This window comes from Pongo abelii, chromosome 3 (assembly GCF_028885655.2).
Source record: "Pongo abelii isolate AG06213 chromosome 3, NHGRI_mPonAbe1-v2.0_pri, whole genome shotgun sequence".
NCBI lineage: Eukaryota > Metazoa > Chordata > Mammalia > Primates > Hominidae > Pongo > Pongo abelii.
In genome coordinates this window covers 99,031,141-99,042,628 of record NC_071988.2, presented here as the reverse complement: position 1 = coordinate 99,042,628, position 11,488 = coordinate 99,031,141, and the positions used below count along the sequence as shown (strand labels likewise).

At 40.3% G+C, this 11,488-nt stretch overlaps 1 protein-coding gene across 7 annotated transcripts in view; it reads left to right on the top strand.

Annotated features, from left to right (window-relative positions):
- The first annotated feature begins 211 nt into the window (after nt 1–211).
- CNOT6L (CCR4-NOT transcription complex subunit 6 like) overlaps nt 212–11,488 on the top strand; it is a 109,156-nt gene continuing 97,879 nt past the window's right edge. The window contains exon 1 of one of the 7 annotated variants that reach the window (XM_063722543.1): nt 212–671. Coding sequence is in view for 2 of the 7 variants with exons in the window: in XM_024245491.3 (XP_024101259.1) it covers nt 950–954 (5 nt within the window). In the remaining 5 variants the exon portion in view is untranslated. 7 annotated transcript variants of the gene reach the window in all.

The following is an 11,488-nucleotide window of genomic DNA, read 5'->3' as shown; positions in this document are numbered from 1 at the left end:
CAGCCCCTCCACGTCAATCAACCCTCCTTCTTCTCGCACTCTCTGCACCTTGTTATTAATCTCAATACCGATATCGCCCGGACGCCTCTCCCCCGGCCCTCGGGGGTGTGAACGTGTGTGAGCGGCAGCGAAGGCACCGAAAGCTGGCGTCTCTGTTCAACCTCGGCCCCAGCAGCACCCGGCGCAGCGGCTACCCCCGCAGCGGCGGCAGCCCCAGCACCAAGAGGCCAAGGCCAAGGCCAGGCTCTGCGTGGCTCTCGGAGCAGTAGCCGCGGCTCCGGCCCTGCGGGGGCGCAGCTTCCTTCGGCTGGGGCCTTCGCGCCGGCGGCCGCGGCCGCGGGGCCTCTCCTGCGCGCCTGGGGTCACTGTCCTCGAAGCCCGGCGGCGCGGCCCTCGTCCCCCTTCCCGCCCCCTGGTCTGTCTCCTCGCTCTCTTCAGCCGCCCTCCGCGCCGCCGCCTCTGCCGTTCGTCAGGCGGCCCGGCCCGGCCCGCCCGCCCCGCATCCCCTCCGGCCGGTGCCTCTCCCCCCCGGCGGGCTGCCTGCATGTCTTTGCTGCCCTCAGCCCCGCCGCCACCGCCGCCGCCGCCTCCCCCGCCGCCGCAGCACCAGCACCAGCCGCCCCGTCGCCGCCGCCGCCGCCGCCGCCCGGACCCCGGCGCGCTGAATGCAGGTGAGGAGGGGGCGCGGGCCCCCCGAGACCCCGGGCCCGGGTTCCCTGCGCGCCCTCCCGCGAGCCCCGAGTCCGGGCCCTGTGTGCCGCCGCGGCTTCCCCTCGGGGCGGGCGGGAGCGAGGCCCGCCGTGGGTGTTTGTGTTTGCGTCTGCGGCCGCTGCTCTGGAGGGGAAGCATCTGTGGGGGCCTGGTGCGCGCGCGCGCGCGTGTTTGTGTGTGTGTTTCCCCTGCCGCGGGGAAATGGCTGCTGTTGCTTCTTCTGGGCCAGAGGAAGAGAATGAGGTAGAGTGTTATTTTGCCTCCCAGTAGGATCGAGAGTGTTGGGAAGAGGAGCGCGTCCCCGGGGAAATGAGGTGGGAGAGGGACAAATGTGCGTGTGGGTGTGCGAGTTGGGACTTTGGCGGGCGGGGAGGCGGCCCGAGGACCCACGGCGAGTGGGTGTGTGTCGGGTGACTGGAGGGGGCGGCGGGGCTGACCCGCGTCTCTTCAGAGGCGGGCGAAGGTTCCGGGGTGTGTGTGTGTGTCGGGGGTGGCCCGGGGCCGGGACCCCGGAGTGGCGTGTCCCTCCCGCTTTGTGGCTGAGGCTCCCGAGCCTCGCAGGTGAGCGCTGTTCCTCGGGGGCCGGCCGGGGAGGGCTGAGTGAGTGCGGCACACGCGCGGCAGCGGGGCTGGGAGAGGTGTGGGTCGGTGCCGCGCCGCGGATCCCAGGGCCGCCGATCCCCGGCCGCGGCAGGAAGCGCGCCGGCCTGCAGCGCGGCCTAACTGCCTGGGCGCCCGCCCGCCTCCCCGGACGCCTCCCGGGACGCCGAGCCCGCGCGAGCCCACGGCGCTGCCTCGGGCCTGGGCAGGTGAGGGTCGGAGGCGGGACTCGCCGATTGCCGTCGCCGTGGCCGCCTCCGCGTCTCCTGAGAGGCGAAGGCTTATTTTGGCGTTTCAACTGCAAGCCTTCGCCCGGCCGGCTGTGGGACCCGAGGGAAAGTGAATCAGAACAGTCAGTCTTGGGAATACGCGGTGTCGTGTTCCCTTCTTTTCATCCTTCCCCTAAGGCTGTGTGGAGGGACTGAGTAAATATTTTGGATTTTTGTTGCAAATACTTTGCCATTGGTAAGCTTTTTTTTTTTTTTTTTTTTAAATTAGACAAACATTTTCTTAGAAGGGCTGAGTAAGAAAGGGAAACTGGCTTTCCTGGCCCGTGGTATTGGTGGGATTGGATGGATTTTGTGCATTTGAAATTGTTTTATCCTGCCTCCTAGGGGGAGAGGCGTGTACGCGCCGCCGAGCTGAGGAGCTGGGTGAGGAAGAGGAAGTTACTGGAGCTGTCATCCTCCTTAACTCGGCCGGCTATTGAGCTTAGACTGTTTAGGTGGATTGTGTTCAGGGAGTTTAGCTGAGCCGTTTGTACACATTGGAAGCACAGTGTTACATTTTACCGTATTGCCTCTAGTTATCTTGTCAATCAAGATAGGCTCAACAAACACGTTTTCCTCAGTCTCCAAAAACTAGATCAAGCAACCTCTGTTGTCTACACAGTATGTGCTGCTGGAAAGCTATTTTGAGAATAGCCTAAGCAAAACTCAGTTGTAAAGATAAACCTGCTGCCAATAGGTCTACAGTGCATTTCAGAACCAAATACAAATGGCATTTGGATAATTATTTGCTAATGTGCTTTTCTACTCCAACCTCATTACATTTGTATGTAGTTAGATCATTTAGCTAGAACCCTGCTGTGGATAAAATCGTAATACAGTTTCGATCCTTGTAGGCCGTACTCTGTGTCATGGCCAGAGATTGCTCTTTGCACCTGGTCTCACAAAGAAATAGTGTATGCTGTTCACGGGGAAGTGGAGGGAAGAGAAGGAGGGGCGAAGAGCTGTTCTCTATTACCACTACTGGAAAAACAATTTAACATACGTAGTTAGTGGGAAAAGGACTTGTTTTACAGACTTCAGTTAGCATCCCAGCTGTGTGATTTTTCCATAGCTGTTTGACCTTAGGCAACATATCTATAAGCCACAGTTTTATCAGTCACAGAGAGCTAATACCTTTATAGTAAGGTCGTTTTGAGAATAGAATGAGAAAACATATGTTTGGCATATAGTAGATGCTTAGTTAAATTTTAGTTCTGCCTCCTACAGCCCTGACTATGGGCATTGAAGAGCCTTTGCAAACACAAATATGATTAATTATTTAGAGCAATATTAAGTAACTATAACGTAAAAAAGACAATGGAATCTTTCAGAGCCCTTCAATGTACAAAAGGTATATATATAAACAACTTTAATTTATATAAGAAGTCTTTTTTATAATAATAAAAATAGTCATTAAAATTGCCTAGTTATTTATAAAAATAGTCATACTTAATATTTTTTTTTCATATTTTCAAATAGACCATCTCTCAGTTTCATTATTCTTTATGATTTTCGTTTTGTAGCCCTGGAAGAAAATTTTCAACCTCTATATAGCACATATATGTTTCAATACAGTTAAACATTAAAAAGGATCAAGGAACCAAAATTTATATAGATCCCCAAAGTTTAAATGCTACGAAAAATGCTAGCTCATGTTGACTGATTTGGTAAACAGAACTTCTTAGAATATTTCTCTGAATGTAAGGTAAAATCCTCTGTCAACTTAATTTTCAGTACCTTTCCATTTTTATTATTTTGTCTGGAGAAGGAAGTGTGTTCATTAAATTTTAACTGTGCTGTGTGGAAAAAATAATGTCATGGAGAGGTATGGAATTTAAGGTAAAGATAACAGGAAAGTTAATATAAAGATTGTTTTCTTTTTGTTTTGGGAAAAGACAGAACAGAGAATGTGGGAGTTTGATTGGTTTAAGTTCGTCATGGCCCTATTTACAAATGCTAGGTTTCCCAGTAGGGCTTACATAATTTATTTTTATCAATAATGATAAGCTTTAAAAAAATATTATTTTCTAAAATTCAAACTAAAATTTCAACACATTCAGTATAACTTTTATGCATATTTTTATATAAAAATTTCTGTGAAGGTAAGAGTCACAGGATGGGTAGGGGGAAGCTCTCATTGAGGAGCTTGAATTTTTATAAATAACTAGAGGCAACTATTAGAATGCAAAATGTGATTTTCTTAAAGTGTGTGTTGTGGGAGTGTGTATTTACATTGAACAGAATCTTCTGCCATATGGTTATATTTAAAGGAATAATTCTTACCTTAAAACTATAAATGATACTTTTTAATACTTTAGAAACAATGAAATAGAAGGGAATCTGCTCTTATTTAGTATTTGGTAAAGTAATTTTCATTGGACTTTATGAATTATTTTAAAAGACTTTATAATTTTTTTTTTAATTTGGGAGAATTGGGAAGAACATTTCCCTGTAATAATCATGAAAACAGATGATATTGAACTATAAAGATATTTAGATATGAAGTGGAAGTACTAAGGTTATTGTTTAGACTAAAGGAATTATGTCACAACAAAATCAAGGTGGAAACTTGTTTAGATTTTAAAATTTAATGTTACTTAAATGGGCTTTTAAGCAATCTTTCCAGAATATCTGTTATTAATGTCTTTAATTAGGGAGAATTGGAATACTTAGGAATTTCTGTAGGTATTACTTTGGGTAATGCTAATCAGAGTAATAAATACATTCCAAAATTTCAAAGAAGTTTACTTGCTTTCATGACAGTTCCAGTGCAGATGTTCACTTGCTTTCATGACAGTTTACTTGCTTTCATGACAGTTCCAGTGCAGGTGCTCCTGGTTAGCAGGTTTCTTGTGGCTTTCCTCTATGTTGTTTAGGGACTCATACAACTTAGATCTTGTGACTCCACCATTTCTTAGGGCCTTGGAGTCCTCCCTGTTGCCTGAAGACCATTTCTTAAGAAACTCCAGACTTAAATGACAAACATTCCTCCAAATTTTATTGGCAAGATTTGTCACAGAGTCTTATTTGAATGTAAGGGGAGTGGGAAATGTCCCTGGCTGGTGGAAAGCTTGGCCATCTCTGCTACAAGGGGCATTTCATGGTGTTATTTTAGATGTTAGCATATATTTATGAAATTACATCCAAAAGGTGAATTATGATAGTTAAGAATTGCTTTCCATCTTCAAAGAGTAAAATTGGGTGTGAGTGGAGAGTGGTGGGGAGGAGAAAGGAGAGAAGAGTCACAGGAATGGGAGGGGGAAGCTCTCATCACTGAGGGGCTTAAATGACAAGTGAGTTTCTGTAGCTATTTACAAATATAAATTTTTCAGAGAACATTACAGTTGGATTCTGTAACCTTTAGTGGGTCTCTCCTGTAGTATCCAGTTGTTGATTGTCATTGTGCTTTAATGAGTTCTGGCAGTTTGAGTTATTTCTCTTTGTATTTTGAAATCAGTTCAGATCAGTAGGACAAAACTCTGAATTTCAGTTTCTGGGTATAGTTTCATAGGAAACACATTTTTTGAATTTTCTTCCTCTGCTATTGGGATAGATGATGATGATTACTTTATACTTTGAGGGAAATCTTATTTAGGTGGACCTTACCATATTCTCTTGTTTGTTGCTGCAGTTTTTATAATTCTAAAGTTATTCAAATTAATACATGTGAGCCTTAACCCAGAAAGACCAATAAAATCATCAAGTAAACAACAGAGGCTTAATTATTAATTTGTGCTCATGCTTCGTGATGAAAATACTACAACTTTCTTTTACTAACTGCACTGACACTGGACCTAATACAGTAAATGGTATTTTATCACTGGACAACTTTAATTTTAATTGAATCACAATTTATTCTGTGATTGTGCAGGGTTATTATAATGTGAAACCTCAGCTCTGTGTCACTTTTACTTATTTTTTATTCTGAGAGTTTGGTTAGGGATCTCTGGGGAGTTACATATAATCTCTTTATTTCCCAAAGGGAAGATTTTGGAGTAGTCTGGTTAACTTCTCCATGGTAAATACTTCTCTAACATCTTGCATCTTGAAAATTAAAAACCTAATCTGAAGACCCACTGTGTACCTATTATTGTACCCAGTTCTAAAGAGAAGTATGAAAGATGTAGAGGCATATAGTTTGTGAGTAAGGGAGATAAAGCATATAATGTAGTTATTTCAAAACAAATGAACTAGTGCGAGTCAATATGATATAAACTGTTTATAGACATTCTGAGATATAAAATGGAATGTCAGTTGGGTCAGGAATTACTTAAAGGGTTGCTTTTTTTTGGACAACTTTTATGAGGTATAATTTAGATACCTTAGAAGTATCCATTTAAAGTGTACAACTCAGTAGTTTTTAGTATATTAACAATTGTGCAACCATCACCATAGTTAATTTTAGAACATTTTCATTACCTAAAATATAAATCCTGTATTTTTCAAGAGTCACCTTTCATTCTCTTATGCCCCTAGTTCTAGGCAATTACTACTTCCTTTCTCTATAGATTTGGCCTATTTTGGACATTTTGTACAAATGCAATCTTAATATATGGTCTTTTATGATAAGCATATTTCACTTACCATGTTTTCATGGTTCATCTGTGTCATAGCAAGTATTTCATTCTTGTAATGGCTGAATAGTATGTCAGCATAAGAATGCACCACATTTATCTATTCATAAGCTGATGGACATACACTTTTTGGCTATTATTATAAATCATGCCACTGTGAACATTCATGTACAGGTTCTTATGTATGTATGTTTTGAATTATTTTGCATATGTACCTAAGAGTGGAATTGCCGGAACGGATACCACTTTGTGTTTAAACTTTTGAGGAACTTCTAGACTGTTTTCCAAAGCAGTCGCAGTATTTTACATTTCCACCAGCAGTGTATGAGAACTCTAATTTATCCACTTCATGCCAACAATTGTTATTATCTCCTTTTTTCATCATAGTTCTCCTAGCAGGTGTGATTTGATCCTGGTTTTGATTTGCATTTCCCTGATGGCTAATGATGCTTTTTCTGGGCTGTTGGACATTTGTATATCCTCTTTGGAGAGAAGTGTGTGAAAAGACTCAAATTCTTTGCCCATTTTTATAATGAGTTTTTTTTTAAATTGTTGAGTTGTAAGAGTCTTTTATATACTCTAGATGTGTCCCTTATATATGATTTGCAAATATTTTCCTCCATTTTGTGAGTTGTCTTTTCATTTTCCTGATGGTGTCATTTGAGGCACAAACGTTTTTAGCTTTATGAAATTCTTGTTATTTTTGCTGTGCATTTGGTGTCATATCTAAGAAATAATGATTTCTTGTTTCTTATCTAGCTAATGTATCTAATGTATCTAATCTATCTAATTTATTTCTAATCTATATCTAATCTATTTCTAATCTATCTTATATGTCTAATCTAAGGCCACAGATAGTTACTTCTCTGTTTTGTCCTGAGAGTTTTATAGCCTTAACTCTTACATTTAGATCTTTGATCCATTTTGAATTAATTTCTGTACATGGTCTGTTGTAGAAGTCTAATATCTCTTTGCCTGTGGGTACTTAGTTGCCCCAGTACCATTTATTGAAAAGACTGTTCTTTCTCCATTAAATTGTATCATCACCCCTGTCCAAAATTAATTAACTGTGTGAGGATTTATTTCTGGACTTTTAATTCTATTTCATTGATTTATATGTTTATCCTTATACTAGTATGGTCTTGACTACTGTAGCTTTGTAATTGAGAGGTCTGAGTCCTCAAACCTCTCAAAGTTTTTCCTTTTGAGAAGAAAAAAAGAAAAACTCTTTTTTTCTTTTTCAAGATTGTTTTGGCTATTTGAATCTCTTGTATTTCCATATCAATTTTAGGATCAGCTTGTCGGTTTCTGCAAAGAAGTCAGCTGGAATTTTGATGGGGATTGTGTTAAATCTGTACATCAATTTTGGGACCACTGCCATCTGAATATTAGGGCTTCCTGTCCGTGAACATGGGATGTTTTTCTATTTATTTAGATCGTCTTTAAGTGTCAACAGTGTTTCATAGTTTTCAGAATATAAGTTTCATACTTCTGTTGCTGCATTTCTTCCCAAGTATTTTATTCTTCCAGATGATATTGTAAATGGAATTAAAAAAATTTGGGGGGTTTTTGCATGGCAAGTGTATAAAAATACACTTGATTTATGTTTGTTGATCTTGTATCCTGCAACCTTGCTGAATTTCTTAGTTCTAATAGTTTTTTTTTTTTTTTCTTTTTTTTTTGAGAAGGAGTCTCACTGTGTTGCCCAGGCTGGAGTGCAATGGCGCGGTCTCGGCTCACTACAACCTCTGCCTCCCGGGTTCAACTAATTCTCCAGCCTCAGCCTCCTGAGCAGCTGGGATTACAGGCGCCTGCCATCATGCCTGGCTAATTTCTGTATTTTTAGTAGAGATGGGGTTTCACTGTGTTGGCCAGGCTGGTCTTGCCGACCTCGTGATCCACCCGCCTTGGCCTCCCAAAGTGCAGGGATTACAGGTGTGAGTCACTGCACCCGGCCAGTTCTAATAGTTTTTAAGTGGATTCCATAAGATTTTCTACATACAAATATCATGTCACCTGCAAACAAATGAAGTTTCAATTCTGCTTTTCCAGTATGGATGCATTTTAGTTCATTTTCTTGCTTAATTGCCCTGGATAGAACCTCCAGAACATTACTGAAAAGAAATGTCAAGGGAAGTCACTTGACTTGCAGCAATCCTTGTGTTGTTCCCAGTCTTAGGGGGAAAACATTCCATCTTCTGCCGTTAAGTAGATGTTAGCTGTGATTTTTTTTTTTTTTTTTTGTTAAACTGCTCCTTGTGGAGAAGGGCTAGCCCATAGGCAGGCAGTGTGCGGAAAGTAGTGAGCTATAAATTTTTCATTAATAGCCTTTATCAGGTTGAGGAAGTTCATTTCCTAGATTGTTGAGTGTTTGTGTAAGTGTGTGTGTTTGTGAGAGAGTGTTAGGATTGAGTTTTGAGAGAATTGTGAAATGTGCGTTAGAAAAGTAAAGATGCTATGTCAGGTAATAAGGGGCAGATAATAATGCTTATCTTGCTGGAGGAAGAGGGGCTAGATTTTCCTCTTTTTCCCTCTCCCTTTCTTCTCCATTCCTTTCTTGTTTTTGTTTTGAGATGGAGTCTCGCTCTATCGCCCAGTCTGGAGTGCAGTGGCCTGATCTCAGCTCACTGCAACCTGCGCCTCCCAGGTTCAAGCGATTCTCTTGCCTCAGCCTCCTGAGAAGCTGGGACTACAGGCTAATTTTTGTACTTTGAGTAGAGACGGGATTTCACTATGTCGACCAGGCTGGTCTCGAACTCCTGACCTTGTGATCTGCCCGCCTCAGCCTCCCAAAGTGCTGGGATTACAGGCGTGAGCCACCATGCCTGACCCATTCTTGATCTTTAATCATCTTCCCATCAGTCCACATGCACATTTGGAGAGGACTTAATCTTTTACTGATCTGAATAATTAAGATTTTTTGAGCAGTGGAAGTATCCTTTCTTTTGAAAAATACTAAAAACTGTGTGGAGAATTTCTTACTGAATAGCTTGATAGCTAGCTTTGGAGGGCATCAGAGAAGATACTAAATCATAAATGAAGTGCCAACCGCGGACTTACAAAGAAGTGAACACAGTGGAATACTTCAGCCATGAAGAATGAAATCCATCTTCAAAAAGAATGAAATCCTGTCATTCTTGGCAACTTGGATGGAACTAGAGGACACTGTGTTAAGTGGAATAAGCCAGGAACAGAAAGGTAAAACACCACATATTCTCACTTCTAGGTGGAAGCCAAAAAAAGTCGATATCATAGAAGTAAAAAGTAGAAAAGAGGATTCTAGAGGCTGGGTGGGAAGGGTAGGGAGAAGAGGGCTAGGGAGAGAGAGTGTTAAAGGGTACAAAATTATAGCTAGATGGGGGAGTAAGTTCTAGTGTTCTGTGGCACTGTAGGCTGACTATAGTTAACAATATTATGTAGTTTCAAATAGCTAGGAGGAAAATATTGAATGTTCCAAATGCAAAGAGATGATACATGTTTGAGATGATGGATATGCTGATTACCTTGATCTGATCGCTACACATTGTATGTATGGAAACACCACTGTGTACCCCATACATATATACAATTATATGCCAATTAAAAAATTTAAAAAGTAAGCAAACCTTTGCCATATTGGGGGTATGGTTAATAAAAAATTTTATGTTTAGTTTAATGTACTTTGAATCTAGCTGTCAGCTGACATTCTCCCACCCTAAACATTTCAGCATCAGAATGGCTTTGTTTTTATAAGTTTTCTTTATAATTTTCTAAAAAATTTAACAAATTTCATATGAAACTTTGCTCAGTAAGGTAAAGTTGTGTTTCACTTTGATGTGGTGATTACCCTTTGTTTACTTTTTGAAATTTTAATTGTGTTCCCATGTATCCACATTCTGATTAGATAAATATTTTTAACAATTTTTATTTTTGTCTTCATGTATAGCTCTCAGAAGTTAAGATAACTTTGAGTTTAGCTAAGAATATTCCTGTTAACAGGTGAAATTGGAAAGTGGTAATAGAATTTTTGTTTTGTATTTTTGTTTTGTAACAGGTTTATTAATTTTCATTAATTCTTTTTAGTCTGCTTTAAAATTTTGGTACAGATACAATTTATAATTATTTTTAAAGAAATAAGTAGTTTGTTTTGCTCTTTGAGAAACTCATCATTTGTACTGAATAGATGCCTGGTAATTTGGGGCTTTCAAATATTGTTTTTATTTATTAACAATTGAAATTGGTGACACAAAATAGAGATTAAAACGCTTTATGTTCCTTATATTCATCTTTTGCAGAGAGAACCTCCCTCTCTAATCTTAAAGTTTAAACTCTATTTTTCTCTTTCCCATATTACTTAAATAGATTTCCTAAATGAGTAACATAAATTAGAGTTATATAATACCAGCTACAAATACTGCTAAAAGAATAGAACTAAATTTAGTATATCCCGACCTTAATGTCTCTCTATACAAAGACTTTGTTGGAATCTCATATATCCATTGCTTTCTAATCATAATGCTTATTATATTTAACAAAGCAAAGCTCAGAAATTACTTACAGGGTATGTTCTTCTATAGGTTCATATTTAGTACAATCTTCTGCAATATCTGCATATAATTTTATGAAACAACATAATGTGAGTTATATACAGAATGGTAGCCTTGAAACACTGTCAGAATTTGAATCACCAAAATATAACCTGTTAATTAATATTTATTAAGCTTCTATTTGTTATAGACTATTGTATTCAGGGTTCTGGAGAATAAAAAAATGTAGAATAATCTTTCTACCAGGGAGTGGAGCTAATATTTTCTTGACTACTGAGTACCAAGGAATGTGAAAAGCCACTCCCATCCTTCCCTTTAAATGTGTAATCTAAATTATTCTTCATGGAAATCCTATGAGAGAGGCAGTATGATTCTGATTCTGAAGCTGGTTAAGAAAGTGAGCCTTGGGTCCTCCACTTTCCAGCTCTATGGAAACTCATTCAACTTCTCCATGCTTCAGTTTTCTCATCTGTAATAGGGAGATAATATTCCTTATCTCGTAGAGTTTTGTGAGGATTAAATGATGTAGTACTGTAAAGTATTTAGGACACTACCTGGCACATCTGTAGTAAAAAACCAAACTAAAAAACAATACACGTACACTATTACTGTTTCTTATTAGGAAAGAAGTTAATTAACGTCCCCAAGATTACAACCAGATCTATTTGAATTTAAAACACTCTTATACTATAATGCTTACACTTATAGGATGTTTAAGTCTGGATCTAGTAAACAGGTGAAGGCAGAATATGCTAAGTGACTAACATTAAGTGCTATGACATACGGAGTACATATGGATTTTAAACTA